At 45.9% G+C, this 27,333-nt stretch overlaps 1 protein-coding gene across 2 annotated transcripts in view; it reads left to right on the plus strand.

Annotated features, from left to right (window-relative positions):
- Akap12 (A-kinase anchoring protein 12) overlaps positions 1 to 27,333 on the plus strand; it is a 94,472-nt gene that overhangs the window by 46,277 nt on the left and 20,862 nt on the right. Inside the window, exon 2 of one of the 2 annotated variants that reach the window (XM_059272783.1) lies at positions 3,427 to 3,541. In XM_059272783.1, the coding sequence (XP_059128766.1) occupies positions 3,427 to 3,541 (115 nt within the window). Of the gene's footprint in view, positions 1 to 3,426; positions 3,542 to 22,314; positions 22,441 to 27,333 lie in introns of those variants that run through there. The other variant, XM_059272785.1, reaches the window with a different exon arrangement.

Raw genomic sequence — 27,333 nt, forward strand, 5'->3', positions numbered from 1 at the left:
TCTGCCCCCACGCCCCCACCCTGCCTTTCATATTGCTAATTCAGTGCAATCCAACCTGTGCCTCATTCTAGTGCTAGCCAGTTAAAATGTGCTGGCTTTTTTTTTTTTTTTTTTTTTTTTGCTGATGGGCCTTATGGTGACAGCACCCCACCCCCCACCCCCGCCTTATCTTTAGCTTTCATTTAAAATTCCCATCTTTCATATTTTGGTAATCGAAGCCTTGAAGTGGAGCTGTAATCTGAGTATCGCGTGTAATAACTGGACTCAGCATGGGCATTTTGAAGCTGACTGTTCCGTCTCCAGTGTCAGTATGGGGTGTTATTTCAGGGGAAGAGCAAAGAGGGTGAAGGGCTTTGCTGGGAATCTGGAATAGCATGGTGAAATCAGGTCAGCACACCTCCAGTTTTCTGGATCTGGAGGTCACGGAACCTTCAAGAATGATCAGTACCTGTTTGTCCAGAGCCAGCCTTTGGCCTGTGGGCAGTGACGGCAGGGGAGAGCTGGGTTTTGTGGCTGGTCCTTCCCTCTGTCTTTTAGTGTGTGCGCATGTGCACGGCACATATGTGAAGGTCAGAGGACAGCTTCCTATTCCAGTTCCCAGTCACCTTTCACCTTTTGCTTGAGACTGGGTCCCTCGGCGTTCACCAAGTAGTCCAGGCTGGCCCATGAGCTCCAAGGATCTGCCCGTCTCTATTTCCCATTTTACCATCTCTGGGATTACAGACCTATGTCACCACACCTGTCTTTTGAATAGGGTCTGGGGATCCAAACTAACTCAGGTCTTAGACTGGAACTGAACCACCACTCCTGCTGATGGCTGGTACTTTTTTTTCCCCATGAGTTATAGGTTCAAATTTGGGTTATCAAGCTTGCATGGCAAACCCTTTACACACCCTGGCCCACATTTAGTAATATATTTTTTAAAAACTAATTTATTTTTATTTTAAATGCTTTGGTGTTTTGCCTGCATGTACGTCTGTGTGAGGATGCTGGATCCCCTCGAACTGGAGTTACAGACAGTTGTGAGCTGTCATGTGGGTGCTAGGAATTGAACCTGGGTCCTCTGGAAGAGCAGCCAGTGCTCTTAACCACTGAGCCATCTCTCCAGCCCATAGCAATCTTTTTAAAGAAAAAGAACAGTTGTTTTCTGGGCTGTGGGAACAACAGCTGTGACGCCTCACAGCCCCCTCACCTCCCTTTTCTGGGTCCCCAGGTCCTTCTCACACAGTCCTTGCCAGGAGAACCTAGTTCTCAGCTAAAGCCCTAGACACTCCCTGCCTGGCCTAGGATTCCCCTGTCACTGTCATTTGCTCAGCATGTGACTGCTTCGTGGCACTTAGTAATTATGTATTTAATCATCAATGTTGAAGAATGGGGAGATGCCTCTGTGGTTAAGAGCACTGGCTGTTCTAGAGGACCCAGGTTTGATTCGCAGAACCCACGTGGAGGTTCACAATCATCTGTATCTCCAGTTCCAGAGGATCTGATGTCCTCTTCTGCCCTTCTTGGGCACTGCATGTGTATGTTGCACAGACATACATGCAGGCAAAACACCCAGACACATAACTAATTAAAATGTAAACATCAGTTCTAACCAAAGGATGCCTTACTGTTTATCAAGCTCAGTTATTTTTCTTAACCTGTATCTAGTCACAAAGAAACATGGTTTTATTTGTTTAGTTTTAAAAAGCAGAGTTGGATCTTATCATTTTTAAAATAGATTTACTTTATTTTATGTATGCGGGTGTTTTGCCTGCATGTATTTATGTGTACCATGTGTGCCTTGTCCCCTTGGAGGCCAGAAGAAGGCATCAGATCCTCTGCAACTGGAGTTCTAGATGGTTGTGCGTCCCCACGTGGGTACCTGGAGCAAACATGGCCCTCTGTAAAAGCAGTCGGTATTCTTAACCTAAGCTGTCTCTCGAGTGCCCAGCCCTTTTTTAAAATTTTTTTTTTTTTTTTTTTTGGTTTTTCGAGACAGGGTTTCTCTGTGTAGCTTTGTGCCTCTCCTGGAACTCACTTGGTAGCCCAGGCTGGCCTCGAACTCACAGAGATCCGCCTGGCTCTGCCTCCCGAGTGCTGGGATTAAAGGTGCTGGGATTAAAGGCGTGCGCCACCACCGCCCGGCTCCCTTTTTTAAAATTTTAACATTTATTTGCGTGTGCTGGTGAACATACCTATGTGTTGTATGTGTGTGAGGTGTGGCATGGGAGGTCAAAGGACAGCTTGTGGGGCTTGGTTTTCTCCATCTACCAGACATCAAACTTGGTGAACAGACTTGGCGGGAAGTGCCATTATCCACGGATCCATCTTTCCAGCTCAAAAGTTGGGCTGTATTAAAAGGCATTTGAACAGATTTAGGAATAGGCATTAGTAGAAAGAGAGATGCTCAGGGGAAGAATAGGATATAGTGTGGGTGTGGATTTTTAAAACCAAAGACACTGAGATATTATTTTATAGGAAAAACATATTTTTAGGGGTCAGAGACGATAGATTTCTTCCCTAGCATACATACCAAGGCCCTGGATCCCCACCACTACAAGGAAGCGTGAAAAGAAAGGGACGAGAAAAGTCTGGCTTCCATGCTGGTCTGTAAGCTCAGTGTAGTAAGACTCACCTGAGCTCTTCACTGTAGTTTCTGCAACGGGATCTTGACTAGTGAATGCACAAAAGAAGGAGTGGACAGATGTGTGCACACACTTCACATACCAGGGTCCACCTTTTGGTGTTAGAACATCGTGTACTCTACACGGTTGCTGAAGATGAATATAGAACTTACATCTTCTTCATCATGGAGCCTCCATTTCTCTGTATTCCTCCAGTTCATAGTTTATACTCTGAAAGTGAAGCATTGTTTTTAACTTGGACAGGTGAACTGAGCTCACCTTTTGTTTTTTTTTTTTTCATTTTTCTTTATTAAGAAATGTTCTACTCACTCCACATACCACCCACAAATTCCCCCCTCCTCCCTGCTCCCACCTCCAGCCCTCTCTCCCAAGCCACCCCGCATCCCCACATCCCCCAAATCAAGGTCTCCCATGGGGAGTCAGGAGAGCCCAGCACACTGAGCCTAGGCAGGTCCAAGCCCCTTCCCACTGCACCAAGGCTGTGCAAGGTGTCACACCATAGGCACCGGATTCCCAGAAGCCTACCCATGCACAGGGACAGATCCCGATCCTCTTGCCTGGGTGCCCCCCAAACAGTTCGAGCCAAACAACCATCTTCCGTGTCCAGAGGGCCTAGTCCAGTCCCATGGGGGCTCCACAGCCACCAGTCCACAGTTCATGGGCTTCCACTAGTGTGGCCGGTCATCTCTGCACGTCCTCCCATCATGATCTTGATGTCCCTCACCTGCAGAATCCCTCCTCTCTCTCATCAATTGGATTCCTGGGAGCTCACCTTTCTATGACTTTGTCTTCCCCACAGCTCCTACAGAAGAATGGTCAGCTGTCTGCTGTCAATGGCGTAGCTGAACAAGGAGATGACCACGTCCAAGAGGGAAATCAGGATGGGCAGGAGGAAGAAGTCATTGTTGAAGACGGTAAGCGGTCCTTGCAGGCCAGGCTGGCTTTGGCAGGACACTATGAGCATGCTTGCAGTGAACCATGAACTAGGTTGTCACAGACTGTCAACAGAAAACACTACCGTACTGTCTCATGGTGGATGATGCCAACAATCCAGTCAGCTGGTCTCAAAAGGAGATATTTAACTGACTCTTTGGGTAGTGGTTTTGCTCCACCCATGACCTTGGGCTATGTGGGGGGGGGGGGAGGCAAAGGAGGCGGTGCTTTCTGCAGTTGTATGTGACCTCTTATGAGGAGTTGGAGAAGGGTCACATGACTCTTCTCCCTGCTCCTGCCTGCTCCTGCTTGCAAGGTGGATTTGCCCCCAGTCAGATCAGAGGACGACTTGAGTAGCCCCTGTACTCGAGGGTTGACATCACGTTCTCTTTCTTAATGGAAATCTTAATGGTTTTTTTGTTTGTTTGTGTTTGTTTAAATCATTGTCCCTTATCCATGCATGATGTCAGATGGGAGTTCTCATTGGAAATACTAAAGTCATGTTTGCTTTAGAAGAGTGAGGGCCCAACACCTCCCTGAATTAAAAATTAAAGTAACAGTTCAGCATCACTCTAGAGAATAAGCTTATGTCCCCCACACAGATTTCCTGGCAGGTGCATGCCGCTCTTTGCCTAAACTGTGATGTGCTTCATGGCTTCCAGCTCTGGAGTGTGGCGGTGGGGAAGTGTCACTGGGCAGGAGGATCTTTCGCCAAAGTGTTGCTTCCATGTTGGTTCATGGGGGAGGAGCATTGGGGTCATGGTCCATTCAATTCAAGATAGAGTGGAGTCATTGAGCTACTAAGCAGGTAAAGGTGATTGCTACCAAGCCTGCCAATCTGAATTCAGTGCCCAGGACCTATGTGATAGAAAGACTAAACTGACACGTGAAAATGGTCCTCCGGGCTACGCATGCACGCACGCACACACGCACGCACGCACGCACGCACGCACGCACAAGCAAGGTATACAAATAAATAAACGTAATTTTTAAAAGATATATTCAGGGAGGGTTTGACATGTAGTAACTTGGCTCCTATGAGCAATATAAATAAGAGACAGATGAAAGGGTCGGGCATCGCCTTGCCGGATGAGATTCTTGGAACACATGGAACCCGTTTCTCCTCTCCTGTGCCCCCACAGTGCTGCGTCAAGCCGGGAGCTGCTTTGAAGTTGGTGGGAACACTGATCTTTATATATTACCACAGACACCATATAAAGTTAGAAATGCACACACAGTCTCAGAGACGGAGTATTTCACCTGACCTAGTGTGAAAGTTTCAAATAATAATACCCACCAGACAGCTGGAGAGGACCCAAATCAAATTCCCAAGGCCAGGCCTTTGTCCTTTCCACGTTCATTTTCAATTAAACCAAATAGTGGCTGGTGTGCCTCTGTGGGTAAGGTTGTGTGTGTACAGGTGCATGTTTGTACGAGTGGAGGCCAGAGGACACGCTCAGGAGCCAGCCTCTTTGTTTTCTCAGACAGGATCTCTCACTGGCCTGAAGCTTTTCAAATAGGCTTGGCTGGTTGACCAGCAGTCCCCAGGGATCTGCCTCTCGAGCAGAGATTACAAGTTTGTGCCACTGTGGCCTGGCTGTCTTAGTGGGTTCTGGGAATCCAACTCGGGAATTTTATGGACTGTGCCACCCCCACAGCTGTCCGGTGACTTTTTAAAAACTCCACTGAAGTCATGTGGCTCGGGTGCTTCAGGGAAGTTCATCACGAAGACTAGGTTTTCTACTTCTGATACTTCCCAACCGGGGACACAGGAAGGCAGTCAGTGGAGGATTAAACACAACAGAACATAAGGGTAAGAAGAGGCTATGAGAGGAGAGAGCGGCTCACAGTTCAGGTGGGGCAGCTCTCTGAGATCAAGGGCAGCATAACACCTGAGGACAGAAGGGAATTTGGACTCCAGATATATCAGCATCAGGACTAGGGCTGAACGAAGCCCAGTGTTCGGAGCACTTGTCTGTAGTGTGCAAGGCCCAGGTTTATGCACAGCAGTACAAGAAGTGAGATGCTTATTAGCAGAACTGAGAGCAGTGAGCACCAACCCTTGTGACGTCACGTTAGGGTTAGAAGTCATGGTCTCGTGGATTCTAAGCAAGTGTTCCTGCCTGCCTATCTAGCTGCATCAGCAGCAGCAGTAGTCATGACAATGTCGTGGGCTAGGCAATACTCCTGAGACTTGAACCAAGGTGATTAGTCCTGAACTGGCAATTACCCACTGCACTGTCCCCATGCAGGGCACATGTAGAAGCTGCCTAGAGAGAGTTTCCCCTTAGCCTGATCTGCTGGCCACTGGCTGCATGTAGCCTAGGATAGCTGTGAATGTGACCCAGAACAAGATCACAAGCTTCCTGAAAACATCATGAGATTCTTTTTTTTAATATATATATATATTTTTAGTAATATGATTTGATTGCATGTTTCTTGAGTGTGAACTTTGTAGATGACAAGATTGGGTTGTGGTGTCAAAACCAGACAGGCCTGAATGAAAGCCAAGACAGAAGAACTGGGACTAGATAGGAGAGAGGTAAAATCAGTGTGGCTTGGGAATATTTTGTGGACAGTTTGAGATCTCTGAAATAAGACAGAGAGAGCTTCTTTTTCTAAGGGAGCTTCTTTTTTCAAAAAATTCAATTGTTTCCATTTTTTTACTGTGTGTGTATGTGAATGTTTGCCCATACACTCACTTATTTGTGAGTGTGTGGAGGTTTGAGTGGTTTTGTGGGGTTCTATCTATCTATCTATCTATCTATCTATCTGTCTGTCTGTCTGTCTATCTGTCTGTCTGTCTATCTATCGTGTGTGTGTGTGTGTGTGTGTGTGTGTGTGTGTGTGTGTGTGTATACACCACAGTGCATATGTGGAAATGTGTGTGTGTACATGCCAGGGTGCATGTATGGAAGTGTGTGTGTGTGTGTGTGTGTGTGTGTGTGTGTGTGTGTGTATACACGTGTGTGACACAGTGCGTGTGTGGAAATCAGAGGACTGCCCACAGGAGTCAGTTCTCACCTTCTATCGTGTGAAATCCAGTCATCATATTCAAGTTGTCGGGCTTGGCCTCCAGCACCTTTCCTCATTGGTCAATATTGTAAGCTCCTAAGGGGGCTTCCTATGTGGCCTAGCTGTTCTGTGGGGTAGGCATGTGGGACGGGGTCAGGCACATGCCCCACAAGATCTTGAGAGCTCGGTGTCTCTAATAGTCTGTGACACATTTCCTGGAGGCTTACTGCTTGCTGTCTTCCTTTCCTCCAGATGTGATCTCTCAGGACATTCCAGCCACATGGCGAAACACCAGCTTTCATAGAAACCCATTCTGTCCCCACCCATGTCTGTATTCCATGGCTTCCCTGAGCAGACCCAGGCTGTGGACCGTGGCTGACCTGGGAAGTTTGGGCACACACCAAATGTTGAGTGTCAGATATGGGAAGAAATAGACTCTGTCCTTCAGAAGACCCTGAAAAAAGCTCAATTTCTGGGAAAGGCTAACCTTCCCCGGAGAGGGCTGGGGAGGCCACAGTGAGAACTGCAGGCAGAGTTTTTCATCCAGACAGCCAGCTCCCCAGTAACCACACAGAGACTTGATATTAATTTTAAATGCTTGGCTGATAGCTCAGGCTTGTTACTAACTAACTCTTACAACTTAAATTAACCCATAGTTCTTATCTACGCTCTGCCACATGGCAGTACCTTTTTCCAACATGGCATGTTCACCTCCTGCTTCTTCTGCATCTCCTCAGTCCCCCTTGACTCCACCCTTCTTCCCAGTTTTCTCTCTGCCCTGAAAATCCTGCCTAGCTATTGGCCAGTCAGTTCTTTATTAACAATGAGAGCAATATATCTTTATGGTGTACAGAAGGATTATTAACTTCCTATTTCTATTGATGCTGCTCTAACTAGTTGCTAAACAAAATGTCTAAAGAACCCCATACCCCATACAGGTAGTCCAGTGGTATCTCAGATCTGAGTATATTTGGATGTAACCTTCATAAGGCAGGAATTTCTGGGTGTTTCTGTGGTGCTGGCATGGAGCCCTGGTAGGGACCCTACCTTGGAGTACACCCTGAGCTGTCTCTATTTCTTCTCTTGAGATTTGCCTTTTTGCAGAGTCTATGTAGCAAAAATGCCATGTCTCCATCTTCCTGGTCACATGTGTGTGAGTAAAAGAACAGGGGTGCTCTACCCATGATTTCAGCCACTGTTCTGCACATAGGTCTTACACTGTTTGCACACCCAGAGCTGAGGGCATTTACACAGCAGCAGTGACAGTGGCATTTGTCCTCCAGTGCTTTGTAGTTGGCATCTGTCACTTTGAATGTATTAGCCAGATGAGCCAGTGCATGGCCTATTCACCAGAGAGTGGTAAAGAGGCTGGCAAACAGGGTAGTATTCCTGTTACACTTGCTGAGCCGGGAGCTCACCCACCCCCCATCCCCCAGGGCATGGTGAAGGCAGAGGTCTCTGGAGAGTCTAGTCCTCGTTTCACAGTAACCCACTTCTCTGCGTCTTGACGTTATCCCTCAAGGACGGGCATAAGTGGAAGACTCGTACTCAATCATTTAATGGCTGAATTTGTAGCATTGTGGAGAGTTCGTTTTTGTAATGGTGCTTATTTATGTTGTCACTGGCTGTATTGAATTTGAGCTTTCCTATTCCTGGTGCTGAATGTCTGTGGGATATGGACAGACCAAAGGTGGCCACTGCCTAATTATCATCCCTTTGAGCCTGTTGCCTTACGGATAAGCCACTCTAGAATTGAAAGCAATTCTCCCTTCTTTGGGGTGTGTAATAATAACTTTATCTGGAGTGTATGCACACTAACACCTGCCCTTGGTCCCTATAACAATGACCCTGCACTTGCTTTTCGGCTAAAGACTGCTTTCCCTTCTCAGAAGAACTATTTCATGATTTTTTTATTCCTTTTCTATTTCAGCTTATGACATAATCTTGTTTCTATTTTTAGGAAGACCTGCCTGCCACCACCCCATTATCCTCCATTCCACCTCTGTGTTTGCTTGGTGCCAGTTGTTAACATCTGGCACCTGCTGCCTCTCACCTCCTCGGGGATGGGGAGGTGGTGAAGGAGACTTTATGTCAGCTTCTTTCCTGTGGGTAAATGTGGCAACCTGTTTTGCTTTATTTTTGTTAGTGTCTCCTTATCTAGCCTAGGATGGCCTCAACCTCACGGTAGTCTTCCTGCCTCTGCCTGCCAGGCTTGGCATTGTAGGTGCACACACCATGACTGCCAGTGCCTTGGCTTTGTGGGTCTCGGCCATGCTCCCTTTTGGTGCAGTAACAAAGCTAGAGCCCTTTCAGAGCGCCCAGCTGGGTTTTCAGGTGCTTACCTAATGCGATTAAATCGCGACCAATCCACGGTTAAAGGAATTTATTGGGGGGGGGTAACTCACGATACAGGAAGCTCACAATACAGGGAATAGGAATTAATTGTAGCAGGATCGTGGGAAGTGAGGCACAGTCCAATGCTGTTCTCCTGAGAGCTCTGCCCTGGTCCGAACATCCACGAAGAAGAAGGACCTGTGCCTACCTGCAGCACCGGTGCCTACGTGTATCTCTAGTCTTTAGGATTCCCCCAGCGGCCATGCCGCAGGGGCAGATATCTAATAGCTACCTGCTCCTTTGCTAGGGGCGTGGCTTCAGGGCATGGCACAAACAGCCACCCACTACACTTACAGTTGGCTGGCATCTGATATTGCCTGGAAACTTGCAACACCATCCAGACTTGTCCATGAGTGAACAAGGATTCCTAGAAATGCTCTGCAGACAAAGGGAATGCCTCCTCCTCGCAGTATGTGCTCTGGGTTTCCTATCCATTAACGTTGCATGGCATTTTTCTCAAGCGCTGTCCAACTGTGTTGGCGTTTTGAGAACTGTAGAGTGCTAACACAAAGTAAACCTTGAGTGAGTTCAAGTGAAAGTCCTTGGGTGTGCAATCCTGGAAACTCACTTAGAGTCATTTCCTGCACCCTGCTGGTGTTGGAATAGCCCAGGCAATCCTCCTGTCTCAGCGCCCCAAGTGCTGCGGCTATAGGTGCATGCCACTGTGTTCTGTTTCTTCATCCTCTTTCTAGATTACTTGATATTAGAGGAGTAAAACTCAGGTGAGGGTGTTTAATTGCACACGCGCACGCACACACTCGCGGGCATATGTGACCTTCATTTGACTGCAGCCCTTTATAGCTGCACATTCCTATCTGTAAAATGAGTATGCTCATCTATCTCTGATGCCTGACTCATGTCAGTATTACTCCTTTGGGCTGTAAACCACAGAGGATTAGCTAATGCAGACACCTGAGCATCCCTGGGCAGGTGCTTAAAATGTCATTATGCCTATTTAGAAAATGATTTCGGTGGTTTTTTTCTTAACCTGACATGAAAAGTTAGTTTCTGGATCTGCAGCTTTAATTTTAATTGGATAAAAGGCTCCTGAAGGGGACATATTGTTGAATAATAACTTACTTCGGAGTCATCTAGGCATGAAGAACCAGGTTAACGGCTTTATAAATGAGGGTAGCCACAAGGTGTCACGTGGCTCTCTAGTATGTGTGTTCTGTTGAGCTCCTGAAAGATTGGGACTAAAAAGAAGAACGGATGGAAAAGATGTGGACAGAAGCCATGGCTTCCCTGTCAGCTGACCCCAGGAGTGTTACCGATAGGTTGCAGTTCTGCCCGCTGCTCTGTTTAGAGCTGTGCTCTTTGTGGGGGTGATGGGGGTGCACAGTGAGTGTGTTATCTGGCTTTCTGCCACTATGACGAGATCCCCAAGGAAGCTAACTGACAAAGAGAAAAAATTCAATTTGGCTTACTGCTTTATAGGCTTTAGTCTAAGACTTGGGCATCCATTGCTCTGGGTTTCAGGTAGGTGTGCCAGATAGTCAGGACCAGAGCACATGAAGAAATGAGCTGCTCATCTCATGCTCGGAAGCAAAATGAACAGGAAGGGGGTTGTCCATAATCCATTTCAGGGATATGCCCCAATAACTTTAGGCCCTCCCACTACAGCCTTACTCCTAAAAGCATGTGGTACCCTCCAATTACACTACCCTGGGGGGTGTTCAGCATCCCAACCACAGCAGTTAGGCAAAGAAAACATATTTTCTTGGTTTAAAATTCAGCCTCTGGGCCAGCAAGATGGCTCAGCAGGTAAAGGCAATTGCCACACAAGCCTGGTATCCTGAGTTCAAATCCCTGGAACTCACGTGAAGGTTGAAGGAGAGAACGGACGCTACAAAGTTGTCCTCTACGTGCATACCTACACATAAACACAGCAGACACACAGATAATCAATAGATGACAACGTAAAGATTGTCTTCATTTGAGGCCAGTTTGGTTTACATAGTCCCAGGACAACCAGATCTTCTCAAAAAAAAAAAAATTTTTTTTTTTTTTTTTTTTTTTTTTTTTTTTTTTTTTTTTTTGGTTATCCTAGTTTGTGCTTGTACTTTTTTGAGTCTTTTTCATATTGCTATAATTGCTCAAAAGTCTGTGTAGAGGCCAGGCAATGGTGGCACACGCCTTTAATCCCAGCACTCGGGTGACAGAGCCAGACGGATCTCTGTGAGTTCGAGGCCAGCCTGGGCTACCAAGTGAGTTCCAGGACAGGCTCGAAAGCTACAGAGAAACCCTGTCTCAAAAAACCAAAAAAAAAAAAAAAAAAAAGTCTGTGTAGAGAACTGTCAAGTAGTCCTTGGACCTCTAGTGTTAATGATACAAGCATTAGTTATTCAGGTGAAAAATTAATATATGATAAGTCTAATAAGTGTATCTTTTTGCTCTTGTTTTTTAAGATGGGGATCTCTGTAACTCTGGCTGGCCTAGAGTTCAAGAAATCTCCCTCCCTCGGCCACCCAAGTGATGAGATTAAAGACTACAATGCACTACAATGCATGGCTGCTTTAATGTATCTTTAGATGTTTAAACTTGTGTGTGTGTGTGTGTGTGTGTGTGTGTGTGTGTGTGTGTGTGTGCTCATACAGAAGTCACCAGAATTGGTATTCTCTTTCTGCCATAAGAGTCCCAGAGATCAAACTCGGGTCACCAGGCTTGACAGCAAGTGTTTTTTTTGTTTAGCTTTGTTTTGTTTTGTTTTTGACGGAGCCACCAGCATCTTCACATGGGTGTGTCGTGACTAGACGGGTGCCAAACATGTGGCCGTTACCTCACTGTATGAGTCTGCTGGGGCTGCTCAGGCAGAGCTGTAGACCAGATGACATAGAGACAGACATTTATCATTCTCAGAGTCTGGTGAACAGGTTCCATGACTCCTGAGACCTCGCCTTGGCTTGCAGGTGACTGCTTTTTGGCCAACCCACATGTCCTTCCTTCCTACACTCCTGGATGCTCTAAGGGTCCAAATTTCTTCTCATGAGGAGGACACCAGGTAGTTTGGGTGAGAACCCACCCTAAGTGACCTCATTTTTAAACTGTTTATCCAGCTTTTTTTATTTTTATGTTAAAGACTCTCAACCAGGGGCTGGAGAGATGGCTCAGCGGTTAAGAGCACTGACTGCTCTTCCAGAGGACCTGGGTTCAATTTCCAGCACCCACATGGCAACTCGATGCTGTCTATAACTCGGTTCCAGGGGATTTGACACTCTCACACAAACATACATGCAGGCAAAACACCAACACACATAAAATAAAAGTAAAGAAAAATTAAAGAAAAAACAAGACTCAGCTGAGCGGTGGTGGTGCACACCTTTAATCCTAGCTCTCGGGAGGCAGAGGCAGACAGATCTCTGTGAGTTTGAGGACAATCTGTTGTACAAGTGAGTTCCAGGACAGCCAGATGCACAGAGAAACCCTGCCTTGGGGTGAAAAAGGCTCTCCCCATGGTTGCCCTGAACTTATTAGCCCAGACTAGTCTTGGATTCTCTAGGTTAGAGGCACCATTCTTGGCTTAATTGCCATTTTAAGGGCCTCTCTCTTCAGGAACTGGGGATGTGGCTCAGTCGGAGTGTATATCTAGCATCCACAAAGTCCTGGGTTTGAGCGCTAGAGCCACATTAAATTGGGATATGGTGGCATCTGCCTGTAAAGAAGCTCACAGGAAGCTGGGCAATGGTGGTGCACGCCTTTAATCCTAGAGGTAGAGCCAGGCGGATCTCTGTGAGTTCAAGGCCAGCCTGTTCTACAGAGCGAGATCCAGGACAGGCACCAAAAACTACATGGAAAAACCCTGTCTGGAAAAAACAAAAACAAACAAAAAAAGAAGCTCACAGGAGATAATGAAAAGGGGTCAGAAGTTCAAGGTCATCCTCAGCCACATTAGCCCATTCCAGGCCAATTTAGGCTGCATGAGAACTTGTCTCTAAAAATGAAAAAAAGGGGGGGGGGGCGGGGGAGCTCTATCCAAATGAGGAGGTACCAGGTAGTGGGAGGGGGCAGTTAGCCTAGCACACCACCCCTGTGGTTGTTAGATCAGAAAGTCAAATCTGGGACCAAGAGGCCTTAGTGGAAGACAGCTGTGAGGATGGGATGTCAGGTCCCTGCCCACTGTAGCCTCCTCTTCTGGGGAGTTTTCTCCATAAAAGGAGGCCTGAAAATCTGCCTCCCTCCAACTGCCCTCCCAGTTCCAGGGTTGACTTCGAGGGCTGTGCAGAGCACACCCATCCCCCTTTTCACAGGCAGCCCGCTAAGTATTTTGCAAACATCAATCATGTCTCTTCTTTCATCTTTCCTAATATCTCCAGAGAAAAGAAGCTGCCTTGAATTAAAAGAAAAAAAAAACGCCAGGACTTATGTATATTTCCAACAGGAATGTGCTAGATGGAGGCCTGCCAAAACCAACTAGATTTCACTAGTACTACTTCTTGGTTCTAAGTTCATTTCTCAATCTCTTTAAAACAGAAGAATAAAGCCAGGCCTGGTGCTGCATGCCTGGGATCTCCACACTTGGGAGGTAAAAGCTGGAGCAACTGTTCAAGGTCCCCTTCAGCTGTATATTGAGTTCAAGGCTAACCTGGGGTACGGAAGACCTTTTTCAAAAAAAAAAAAAAAAAAGAGGACTGGGGAGATGGTTCAGTTGGTAAACATGCTTATGGACTTCAGTACAGCACCCCCCTCCCCAACCTACATTTAAAAAGCCAGGTTTAGTATGGAACATGCTTGTAATCCCAGTGCTGAGGAGGTTTAGGTCTCTGGGACTTCCTGGTCAGCCAGTCTAGTCTCCTTGGTGTGTTCTAGGCCAGTGACACACCCTGCCTTTTTACCTTTTCAAAAAAAAAAAAAGGTATTTGTATTGTTTTGTGTGTAAGGATATTTTGCCTGCATGTATGTCTGTGTACGACGTGGGTGCTGGGATCCAATCCCAGGTCCGCCCCAAGAGCAGCTCTTAACTACTGAGCCATCTTTCCAGCCCAAATATGGCAAAAAAAAAAAAAAAAAAAAAACTTATTGTTATTACATTTAGTTTGTGTGATTGTTATTACAGTGTGTGTGAGTGTGTGTGTGTGTGTGTGTGTGTGTGTGTGTGTGTGCGCGCGCGCCACAGTGTTGCATGTGTTGGTCAGAGGGCAGTTTACAGCAGGTGCTTCACAGGGATCTAACTAAAGCCATCAAGCATGGCAGTGACCGCCTTTACCTTCTGAGCCATCTCAGCAAGCCCTAAAAGTGACTTTTCAGAACCCTCCACAGCATGCTTGAGGCCCTAAATTCAGTTCCTAGTACAACAAATACAAACAAATGAAATGCCCAGAACGTCAACCGAGAGTCTCCAGTCCCAGGGAAGGCCCCCACCAGGCCCTTCCCATGATGACTTCCAGACTTCGAAACAGTGAGCAGTGACTACTGGTTGGCTGGGAGCAGTGTACCAGGTTTATAGTACTTCCTGTTGCTGCCCAGGCCTACCGAGAGAATCAGCAAGTGAACTTGAATGAAGTGTGTTGATTTCGTCATGATTGTCAAAGCTTGGCTCCAAGTGTCTCCCTGGCCAAGCTAATTTCCGCTCAGTGTGTTCAGACACATTAGGATTCCATCAGGGTCAGCATGATGGATGCGCTGCTGTCCAACTTGCCGCCATCCAGACCTAATCCCTTATGTGCTTCCTGGAGACGTCAGCTTCTTGAAGCTCACGGAAAAGAATCTCCACCATGCATTTCCATTCAGTATGCTGTCAGCTAGAAATCCAGCCAACTCACTCGGGGGAAGTTCATTTCCCATGTGTCTTAGTCACTGTTCTGTTGCTGTGAAGTGCCACCATGACCAAGGCAACTCTTATAAGAGAAAGCACTCAATTGGGGACTTGCTTACAGTGTCAAAGGGTTAGTCCATGACCATCATGGCAGGGGCGTGGAGAGAGCAGAGTGGCACACAGGATGCTGAATTCGTAACTTAGATCTGAAGTCAGAGAGGGAGAGAGAGAGAGAGAGAGAATACTGGGCCAGGTGTGTAGGTGTGTTGGAAATCTCCAAACCCACACCTAGTGACACACTTCCTCCAACAAGCCCACACCTCCTAATCCTTCTCAAATAATGCCACTCTCTGATGACTAAGCACACATGTATACTTATATATACATACATACACACACATATATGTATAAATATACAAACATATATATACATATACATACACACACACACACACACACACACACACACACACACACACACACATATATATACACACACACTTTCTTTTGTTCTTTCCAATCTGGCTACTAGAAAGTTTGAGACTGCCTACATGGGTGGTTTGGGGCTGACATTATTGTTGAGGGCAGATATTGCTGTAATGGAGAGTATATGTGTATGTAATGGAGAGTGTCGTGTATACAATCCCCGTTATTTCTTCTGAGTCTGTAGCTTCAGATTGTACCTCCTTCCCACTCCTTTTGATTCAGACTTAAGGAGAAACGGGAAGGCGATCAGTGAGTGAAGTGCTTGCTCTGTATGTAAGCATGAGGAGAATTTGGATCCCCAACACCCTCCTAGAGAGCTGGGTGCTCTGGCTCATGTCTATGATCCCAGCACTGGGAGGGTAGAGACAGACGGATTCTGAAGGCTTGCTAGCCAGATAGTCTACTGAAATGACAAGCTCCTAGGTCATTTAGAGACCTTGTCTCAAAAATAAGGTGGAGGAGAATGGCAGAAAACATCAGACATTGACCTCTGACCTCCACATGCACATACACGGGTGTGTTCACACGCAGGTGGGTGCACACACCCATGAATGCATACAACACACACTATCACACACAGCAAATAATTTTTTTTTTTTTTTTTTTTTTTTGTTTTTTTTTTTGTTTTTCGAGACAGGGTTTCTCTGTGTAGCTTTGCGCCTTTCCTGGAACTCACTTGGTAGTCCAGGCTGGCCTCGAACTCACAGAGATCCGCCTGGCTCTGCCTCCCGAGTGCTGGGATTAAAGGCGTGCGCCACCACCGCCCGGCGCAAATAATTTTTAAAGACACGCACGCCACACATAGAGCATTTGGGAATCCATCAAATATACCATTTACTCTCCGGTTTTACTCTGAATAAGTAAGGGTGAGTTTGGTTTACTTACTACACCTTTAATTCCCAGCACTCAAGAGGCAGAGGCAAGTAGATTTCTGTGAGTCGAAGGTGTTTGTGAACTGCCTGATGTGGAAGGTGGCAACCAGAGTCAAGTCCTCTGTCGGAGCAGCATACCCTCTTTATTTATTTATTTATTTTTGAGCTGAGGACCGAACCCAGGGCCTTGCGCTTGCTAGGCAAGTGCTCTACCACTGAGCTAAAATCCCAACCCCAAAGTTCTCTCAATGTTTTCTCTCTTTTTTTTTTTCTTTCTTTCTTTCTTTCTTTCTTCTTCTTTTTTTTTTTTCCTGGTTTTTCAAGACAGGATTTCTCTGTGTAACTTTGCGCCTTTCCTGGAACTCGCTTTGGAGACCAGGCTGGCCTCGAACTCACAGAGATCCGCCTGCCTCTGCCTCCCGAGTGCTGGGATTAAAGGTGTGCGCCACCACCTTCCAGCCAGCATACACTCTTAACTGCTGGTCCATCTCTCCAGCCCTCCTTCAAATTGAGTTTTTTTTTTTTTTTTTTAAAGATTTATTTATTTATTATGTATACAGGAGAGGGTGCCAGATCTCATTACAGATGGTTGTGAGCCACCATGTGGTTGCTGGGGATTGAACTCAGGACCTCTGGAAGAGCAGTCGATGTTCTTAACCTCTGAGCCATCTCTCCAGCCCCCCAAATTGAGTTTTTAATGCTTATTTTCCCCCATGCTTTTTAAGTGTTTTCAATTTCCATGCTCTCCAGATTATTTATTTGGATTTTTCAAATTTAAATAGCCATATCTACATTAACGTGTCCAATGCATCTGGACCATAAAATTCAATTAGCTAGTGCTGTTGCTGCATGGGGCAGAGACCTGAATGCGCAGAGCCCTGTAGAATCAGCTAGCCTGTTGCTAAACTTGTCAGTGTCCTTACAAATACTCAGTATAACCTTTATTAGCTTTTAATCCCAGTACTTGAGAGACAGGGACAGGCAGATCCCTGAGTTTGAGGCCAGCCTGGTCTACAGAGTGAGTTCCAGGACAGCCAGGGCTACACAGTGAAACTGTCTAATATTCAGTATATAGTGTATCCTCCAGGGCTGCAAATTCCACATCTAATCAACCAACCGTGGAATCAACTAGCTCAGATCAAATAATCTGAGTACTTATGCGGCTGTGCGTGCTGGGTGCGCTCTCTGACCATGCACAGACATTTTCCCCTGCTGTGATCACTAAGCAATACAGCCCGGCCACTGTTACCCAGGATTTGCATTCTGTTAGGTGTTATGAGAAATCTAGAAGTGATTGAAAGTTTACTGTTGAGATCCAGGCATCGGGACACACACCTGAAATCCCAGCATTGGGGAAGCCAAGGCAGGAAAGTTGAGACTTGAGGCTAACCTGGGCTATTTATACACAGTAAGACCCTGTCTCAAAACAAAACATACAAAAAGCCAGGTAGAGTAGCCCATGCTTCTTATTCCAGCACTCAGGAGAGAGAGATAGGAAGATAAGGAGTTCAAGGCCAGCCTGTGCTACATTAGACACTATCTCAGAACACACAAACAAGACACACCCACCCTCCAAAAGTGGACAAGTCAGCCTGTACTGTGCAGTTGGCAGTGGTCCCTTGCGTGCATTGTCCCGGGTGATCTTTCAGACAGTGATGTATAAATGAGGCCAAAGATGCTAGTTTACCAATGTAAGGATTCTGTCCTTAATTATGTCACCAGCCTAAAAAGCGGGCGGGTCCTCTCCGCGGCCCCTTCTCTTTCTGCTCTCCTTCCGTCTGTTCTCTCTCTGTCTCTCTCTGTCTCTGTCTCTCTCTGTCTCTCTGTCTCTCTGTCTCTCTGTCTGTCTCTCTCTCTGTCTCTCCCCCTCTTTCCCAATAAAGCTCTAAAAAGGTAACCATGGCTTGAGATTCTTCCGATCAGCACTCTCCTCCACCACGAGCGCCGCCGCTTAACCAACAACCAGACTATCCCTATGCCCCAAAGAATAGTGGGAACCTTTCTATGCTCCCAAACAGCAGCCCAAGGAAGGGTGTGCCCTGGACAACAAGGTCCACAACTGATGTGCTAGCAGGGACTGCCTGTCCCCAGAACAAGACTTCTCAGGAAGTCATAGGCTTATGGGAAGCATTTCCCTTTTCCATTGGTGATTTTTTTTTCTCCCTCCTTCTCACTGTGGTTTTCTTTAGCTGTGTCTTATGTCTGTGTCATGTTTTCCCCATTGTGACAAAGTATACATAAGTTTTATCATCTTAGCTTTTTGTGTGTGAAGGTGGGTTGGGGTTGAGATACAGTCTTGCTAGGTGGCCCTGGCTAGGCTAGTATTTGATATGTAGCTTAGGCTGGCCTCAAAGATGGCAGTCCTCCTGCCTCAGCCTTCTAGATCCTGGGATTATAGCTGTAAGCCACTAGTTCTGACTACCTTAGCCACTTTTTAATTTTTACGACACGTGTATGGGTGGTCGGCCTGCACATATATCTGTGCGCTCTGTTTGTATATGTCATGAGGCTAACCTGGGCTATATATACAGTAAGACCCTGTCTCAAAACAGTGTCTTCAGGGGCCAGTCATCAGGACCTCTGGAAGTGGAGTTATAGACAGTTGTGAGCTGCCCCATGGGGGCTGAGAATTGAACCTGGGTCCTCTGCAAGAGCAGCCAGTGCTCTCAAGCTCGGGGCCGCTCCTCCAGCCGCCACATACTTCATTCTTTTTAATCACTGCTATTTCCTTACGTAGATGTACTGAACTCGTTTGTCCTGTGTTGGAAGATGGACACTAAAGTTGTCACTTTGTCCCCGAGGTCCCTATGAACTGTCATGTCCAGGTTTTCCTGTGGATGTGTGTTCTCATTTCTCCTGAGTGTACACCTGTTGCCAGGTCATCTGGCAACTGTGTTAGACTTTGGGGAAGTCCCAGGCATTTTCCAGTCAGCCTCCCTGTTTCCTCATTCCCTGTTATTGTTGTCGTTTGGTGATTAGCATCCTGGTGGGCGGGAAGTGGTTTTAATTTGCATATTTCTAAGGGATAATGATGTTGAACATCTTTTCATGAGTCTGTTAACATTTCTCTCAAAGATTTTTCTTTTTTTTTAAATTACATTTTTTTTTTCTTTTGAGATTTTCTCATTTTATGTGTATGCATTTGCCTTGATGTATGTCTGTGCATGTGCTGAGTGGCGGCGGCGGCACCCGCCTTTAATCTTAGCACTGGGGAGGTAGATGCAGGTGGATCTCTGTGAGTTTGAGGCCAGCCAGGTCTACAGAGTGAGTTCTAAGACAGCTGAGGCTACACAGAGAAACTCCCCCTTCCAAAAAAACAAAAAAAGGACTGGAGAGATGGCTCAGAGGTTAAGAACACTGGCTGCTCTTCCAGAGGTCCTGAGTTCAATTCCCAGCAACTACATGGTGGCTCACAACCATCTGTAATGAGATCTGGCGCCCTCTTCTGCATACATAATAAATAATTAAATAAATCTAAAAATAAATAAATAAATAAATAAATAAATAAATAATTTGATTTAAAAAGGGGGGGGGTGTATGTCTGTGCACCATATGTCTGAAGTGCCCAAGGAGGCCAGAAGATAGTGTCTGATCCCCTGGGTCTGGGTCTGGGTGTGGAGTTACAGATGTGCGTGAGCCACCATATAGATTCAGGAATTGAACCCTGATCCTCTAGAAGAATAGCCAGTGCTTTTAACCCATAAGCCACGTCAACAGCCCCCTATTTTTCAGATTATGTATACATGTGTGGGTATGTGCACATGTGAGTGCAGGTACCCTCTGAGTCCAGAAGAGGGCATCAGATCCCCTAGAGCTGGAGTTACAGGTGGTTGTAAGTCACCCAAAATGGGTGCTGGAAACCTGACTCCCAACTTGGGACCTCTGCAAGAGTAGTATACACTTTTAATGGCTCAGCCATCTCTCTAGCCCCACATTTGTGTCTCTTGTTTGTATCTTTCTGTGTTTGCTCCTTTGACACATGGTCTGCGGTGAGCTCTGGTGCCCTCCTCTAGCATCCAAGCATACATGCAGGCAGAACACTGCATATGTAATAAATAAATAAACCTTTAAAAATAAAAAAAATGAACAAGAACTTGGAAAATATTTGTTGGTGGAACCATACAGATTTAAGACACACACCCCCCAAACCATCCACCAAATGATGGACGTATATTATCCTTTTTTTTTTTTTTGCTTTGAATGGTGATATCTGAATCTAAAACTTATTTAACATGAGTGGAATGGAAGAGATACCAAAGGAAAGTCGCCTGCATTTCCTGTGACCGCCTGTCTGATTCTTTCTTCTGCATCTCTCCTGACTGATGGCTTTTCTTTTTAAGGCCGGATCCAGAGGCCTTGCCGGGCAGCCATACCATACACTCTGGCCTGCATTGCTCAGGGAGGTAGAGATCCCAGAGAAGGGGGTGCCAGGAGAGTCAACCCCTTGTGTACAAACCATCCATGGCTCTGCCTTCTGGCGTTAGCTGCCTCTCTGAGAATCACATTTCAGATGTGGAGATGCTGTCCGCTGTGTCACGAAAGCCAAGAGCTTACATTCACCTTTCTAAAAAGGTGTCGTTTTGTGTCCGAATTTTGTATCTAGGAAGTTTTCCCCTTAGCTATCACAGTGGCATGGCTGTTATTAGAATTTGGACTCAGAAGGGAAGGTGTCGGTGATACAGTTCTATAAACCCGAGTCCACAGAGAGCCCAGTGACAGCCATGTGCTGTCCTCAGTGGCGAGTGCTGAGAAGTGATTTGATTCAGTATCTCCTCGGGTCCCTGGGTGCTTCAGGGCTCCTGGAACACTCTAGGGGAGTGTCTCATTTAATGCAGACCACTGACGCTGCTGCCTCTACGCGCTTCTAATCCACATGCGTAGGGCAGAGGTCTGCTTCCAGGTCTTAACCAATCAAGATAAGACCCTGCTTACCTAGACTCACAGCCAGGTTGGGTGTTGTCTGGGAAGCTGATCTGTGTAGGGAATTGCCTAAGAGGAATTGGCTTTCTTCTATCTGAGCCTGAACATGGTGCGTCGCGCCCCCTGGTGGCAAGAAGGAGCAACATTTGCCATGTCTGACAGATGGGCTCCAACATTCGATTTTTTTTTTAAGCTCCCCCCCCCACCTCCGATTCCTTCCCCCCCCCCGCTCCCGCCCCCCGGGTTACATATCTTTGCCTATTCTTTTTCACACTGATATCCTCGCTCCAGGCCCCTAAACAGTCATAAATAAGGCCTTCAGGTCTAAAGGAAAGAGCAATAATAAAACCTTTTATTTGGGGGTGTTTGCTCAGACAGGCAAGGCATGCTGTGATAAATAGGAAAAAGATGAAGAAAAGAAAAAAAAAAAAAAAAACTCCGCGTACCTAAAGGACCTTTCCTAACAGAAGATCCATCTCATTTATTACTTGTGTCTTTGTAGAGAAACAGTGTCAAGATTAGCGGAAAAAAGAAATACGGGTTGCCTGAATTTTTAATACGGCTTCTGTTTTATTTATTTGCTACAGGCTTGTATGTTAGAGGCAGGGAAATATTAGTGCGGTTTGAGCCAAATGTTTAGCTCGTTTCTACCACCAAAAAGGGAAAGACCCAAGGCTCAGATATGTCTGCTTTTGAAAAAGTTGTCTTGAGTAAGTTCTGAAAACAGTTTGCTTTGTAACAAACAACCCTTCACGAAAAGCCTGGGAAACACGATTGCGGAGAGCTGTGTGTGGATCTTCACACCGGCCGGTGTGTAGGAAACAGAGGACAACCTCTAAAATACCATAGACTTTAAAAAGGTAATGCCGTTCAGCACCCCATCCGCCTTTAAACCAGCTGAAGGATCCAGAACACGGCGTTAAAAATCGGAGAATTCAATATCTCTGCAGTTATTGCCTTTCCATAATTTTAAAAGTTTGAGATGCAGGAGTTGGTGCCAGGGATGAAGTCACCGCTTGGATCAAATACTGATCCTTGGGGTCTCCTTCACCCCGGAGACTTAAAAACGCCCTCCCTGGGTCGCTGTGGACCACGCACAGAGACCTGTAAAATGGGGCACGTGATTTCCCCGGTTGGTGCCGCCAAGTCAGGGCAGAGGTGTGGGCGGGCGGGCTGTGGGCGTGGCCCTGGGGCGTGGGCGGGGTCTAGGGCAAGGGCGGGGTCCTCCTATAATTAGCCCGGAGAAGCGTCTACCCAGCTCACTGCTGCATCCCTAAGGCTCCAGAGGCTCTCCCTGATGCTCTGAGGGTGGTTGGGACTTCGTTTCTCCTGAACACACCGACAGCTTCCTGGGTTAGCAGGGAGGAGACGGAGGTTTTGCCAGCTGCCGTAGGAGGGCAAAGACTGTTACCAAATATGTTGGGAACCATTACCATCACAGGTAAGACTCGGTTCTCCCTCGGCGGCGGCGGCGGGGAGAAAAGTTACTGGAGAGTCTCCAGCGGTGAGCCGTGGCTGGAACTTTATTGGCTTTCCATTTCTCTCTCCCTGCACTTTCATCAGGAGAGCGGTCCATAGTCCCACAGCAACCGATGAACCTCACGTCTTACTTTTATTTAAAACAAAATCTTCCTGGAAAGCGCTAATGGGAAGATGCATTTGGTTAGGGACCCTTTTACCCTTTACCCTCTGGGAAGCGGGAAGGGGGCTGTCAGAGGAGCCACAGCAGCTAGCCGAATTGAAAAAGTGTCAGATACGCTGTGGATAACCTATTCTAGTTAGTCTAATTTTCAAAAGTTCCCGTGCCTGAGAAATTGCAAGTGTTTGGGGTTTCCTGGTGCTTACTAATAAGAACGGTGGGTGAAGTGTATATCAGACTAATGTTTTAGTTTTGGCTTGAGTGGTTGGTATTAATAAAGCCATAGGTCCTAAATCTATAGCAAGAAACACCATTTAGGTGTTAGTAATAGTAATAAATAAATAAAATTTAGTTTTTCTGTTTGTTTTCTAGGAATCTAGTTGTATAAGTCATAATGTGATGCCTACTTCTAAAGAGTGGACTGCCTACGCCAGGCTTTCAGAATGCGTTTGTATGTAGTCTTAGGCAGTTGTGCTGTGGCTGGGCTTTTCTTAGGGGACTGTGTGTTTATGTTTTCTTTCTCTTTCGCCCCCTCGGAAAACTAAACTCCACTTGCTAACTTACATTTATAAAAGCGGCTCTGACTTAAACCTTTGAAACGGACACTGCCAAATCCGTTGTCTTAAAGTGGGGCATAAACTTCCTAGGGCTTCAGTAGTTTCTCCGTGTAACTACTCCCTACACAACTGCGTCTCCCTGTGGAATTTGAAATGAATTTGAAAGTTTAGCAAAGCTAAAAATATCTCTCACTTCCTATAGTTCAGCCTGTTTACACCAAGAGCGCCTTTGTAGTCTGTCTCCTATCTAACTTTGTCTTTCTACCACTGGCCAGTGTGGAAATTTGTGAAACCTAGAAATTAATAGATAAATGAAACTTAAAAAAAAATAAATAATATTCTCTTTTCCCAAGTCATTAGTTATTTTCTTTAAGATTTATTTTTTAATAATGTGTGTGTGTCTGTGTCAGTCTGTGTGTAGATATATGCATGTGAGTGTAGCTGCACTCTGAAGCCAGAGATACTGGATCCCCTAAAACCTATAGTTACAGGTGCTTTTTTAGATGCCTGGCTTGGGTGCTGGGATCTGAACTTCTGGCCTCTGCTAGAGCTGTGTATTCTCTCAACTGCTGAGCCTTCTCTCCAGCCCCCAAGTCATTAGTTTTTACATGAATGAAACCATGTTTTGAAGGGGACCTACCAGATCTCACATTCTTCTGATATTTTTCATGTATAAGGTGTTGTTTTGTATATTCATTTTTTTTTTTTTTTTTTACTTTTTTAAACTTTATTTTATGTGCATTGGTGTGAGGGTGTCAGATCCCCTGGAACTGGAGTTACAGACAGCTGTGAGCTGCCATGTGGGTGCTGGTAATTGAACCCGGGTCCTCTGGAAGAACAGCCAGTGCTCTCAGCTGCTGAGCCATCTCTCCAGCCCCACATTCAATATTTTATTAGTTTGAGCCCAAATACTGCAAAAGCTAGGCATGGCATCATAGACCTGCGAGCCTACCACTGGGGAAGTAAAGACAGGAAGATCAGGGGTTCAAAGCCAGGCTGGGATACATGAGACCTTGTCAGAGAGAGAGAGAAGGGGGGGGCAGAAAAGTTAAGAGCAAGGAGACTTCTTCAAAGGGAATTTCACTGTCTTTGTGTTGCTGTTTTTCTGTGAAGTAACTGATTAAGGAAGGTGTGTTCTCAGTCGTCTTTAGTTGGTCAGAATCTTGAAAAGCAGTGAAGGCTTGGAGCTGCTTGTTTAAATAAGAGGGAAGAGAAGATTTCTGTAGCATTTGAGGAGGGGCCCGGCGCTTACGCTTCTCAATCACTGACAGGGTTTATGGGTGTGTATAGGAACTACTTAGAAATGCTTTTTCATTTCTGAAAGCAGGAGAAATTTTAAAGACCTGTTCATTGTCTCTCTTCTAGTTCATACAGACACCTGAGGTGTAGCCAGTACAACCTGAATTAGATCTGAGGGGTTGCTCACAGTACATGGCATCACCGTTCCTGGCTCTCATCAGCGTTAACTAGGCATAGAAACTAGAAAATAATTCTACGTGACACAGTGGGGAATGAAGGGTCCCTTCCCTAATGCCCAGAGCGGTGGCACACCAGCGAGACTGCCTGCAGCGTTTTTATTTAAAGATTTATTTATTTATGTACCTGAGTGCTCTAGTTGCATGTACACCTGTGCGCCAGAAGAGGGCATCAGATCCAATTATAGAAGGTTGTGAGCCACCATGTGGTTGCTGGGAATTGAACTTAGGACCAGCCAGTGCTCTTAACCACTAAATCAGCCCTCAGCGCCCTCCCCTCCTTTTTTTTTTAATTAAAGACAGGGTCTCACCTAGGCTAAGCTGGCTTCCAACTCCCTATGTAGCCGAGGATCACCTTACATACCTTATGTCTCTGGTCCTCCTGTGTCACTTTCCCAGTGCTGGACTTAGAGGCCAGTGCTACCACACCTCATTTGTGCAGTGCTGGGAATGGCCATCAGGGCTTTGTGCATGCTAGGTGGGGCACTCTACTCACTCTGCTAGCCCGGAACTACTTTTCCATTTTTTTGTTTGCATCTTATTTATTACTAGTGTGTGTGCATGTGTGCACGTGCATCCCTGTACTGCTGTGTGTTGTAGGAAGACAATTTTCCTTGTCAATTTCCTGCTTCCTCTTTTTTTTCCCCAGGATGCAGCCACTTGGGTGCTTAGGCTTGTTTAGGGAGTTCCTTTGCCTACTGAACCATCTTTCTCAATTTTTTTTCCCTTAACGATCTTTCTATGTATCCCTGGCTGGCCTAGAACTTGATATGTAGACCAGGCAGGCTGGCCTTAAACTCACAGAGATCTCCTAGTGCTGGGATTAAAGAATATGCCACCACACCTGGCCAGGGCTACTTTCTGAATTAAGAGAACGTGTCTCTCAGCTGTTAAGAAAGAGCCAAGGACCTGAGATCTGGTCCCAGCACCCTCATCAGACAGTTCACAGCTGACTTTAACCTCAGCCCCAGGGGATCTGACAGTCTTTTCTGGTCTCTGTGGGCACCTACACTGATGCGCACACCCACACACTAACACCCACGTATGCACGTAATTAAAAATAAGTCTTTCCTGGTTTCCTTAATTCACACATTTTTAGATTAACTAATAATATTTCTACTTGTTAAATTGAGCAAAAACGTCCTTTTTATCTCCAAAGTACACTGCGGAATCCAGGTACGGTTGCTCACTCCTGTAATCTAGCACTTGGGAGGCAGAGGCAGAAGAATTACCTCTAGTTCGAGGCTAGCCTGGGCTACAAAGTGAGTCCCGTCCTTAAATAAAAAAGTGGGAAAGAGCCAGTGAGATTTAAAATTTTTGATTAAAAAAAAAATTAAACCAGGGAAGCATTCGTGCATATTGTAAACAGTTTATAACACATTTTTGTGTAAATCATGGGGGGGCACGACACAGTACCCTGCACGTGGCTGGTGTGATGTGTTGGTTCTGATCTGGTTTAAAAAGTTCAGGTGCTGGGTCGGCCTCTGCTGATGTTGACTCTGTACTCTTGGTGCTTTGTGAATTCTATTGTTTATTCCTAACAATTGTAGTGAAAACCCTGGTTCCTGAGCTTCCTCTCATCATAAAAGGAAGTTTCCCAAGCCTGGCTGCAGAGTATCTCATAAGGATCTCCTTCTCGAGGCTTAGATGATGCTATCTCAGGGCATGCCCTTGCACCGTGGTGGCCAAAGGCCGCACCGTAATGATGTCACCTGGATGGTCCGGTACTGGGTTTTACATCTCTTGAGTTAATCCCAGTAAAACAGGTTCTTCTGCCTGGAGGTTTCCTAGCTGATGAGCTTTGGAACAAGCGGAGTTGAGTTGGGCGTGTTTTGATAGAAGGGGTGGGTTCAGAATGCAGAGAATTCCTGGAAAAATTCCAGGAGATCGTGGGGGAAAGTTAAACAGTTCCAGATGTCACACACAGTAAGCTGTGCCTGGGGACAGAGAGCACTGGGTATTCTAAACCTGAAAATTGAATGTTGTAGTTTTTGTGGTGGTGCACTTTTTTTTTAGTTGTTGTTTTAAAAAATGGTGTCACCAAAACTGAACAGCTACATTAAGATAAAAATATTAACATTTCATGAGGTATAGGAGGTTGCTTTTACTTTTAAGGTGTGTGTGTGTATGTGTGTGTGTGTGTGTGTGTGTATGTGTATGTAAAATACTTTTATTTCAGTCTTCTAAGTACGGACGTCTCTTGGCATCTGTGGGGAATTGGTTCCAAGATCTTCCTACAAAATGTGTCCATCAGAAAAAAAAAAATTTATTTATTTATTTTTTATTTTTTTATTTTTTTATTTTTTTTTGGTTTTTCGAGACAGGGTTTCTCTGTGTAGATTTGCGCCTTTCCTGGATCTCGCTCTGTAGACCAGGCTGGCCTTGAACTCACAATGATTCGCCTGCCTCTGCCTTCCAAGTGCTGGGATTAAAGGCGTGCGCCACCACCGCCCGGCTTTTTTTTTATTTAAACAACCTATGCCACTGCATTTTAAACACCCACAGAGTGCTTTCACCACCTAATATACTATATATAGTATATAGTTGTATATAGTTATATAGTATAGTATAGTATATAGTTGTTACATGTCATACTGTCATTCAGGAGTGACAATGAAAAAAAGAGGTTGGTACAAGCTCAGTTCACATGGAGTCCCCCCGCC

Source organism: Peromyscus eremicus, chromosome 8b (genome assembly GCF_949786415.1).
Source record: "Peromyscus eremicus chromosome 8b, PerEre_H2_v1, whole genome shotgun sequence".
NCBI lineage: Eukaryota > Metazoa > Chordata > Mammalia > Rodentia > Cricetidae > Peromyscus > Peromyscus eremicus.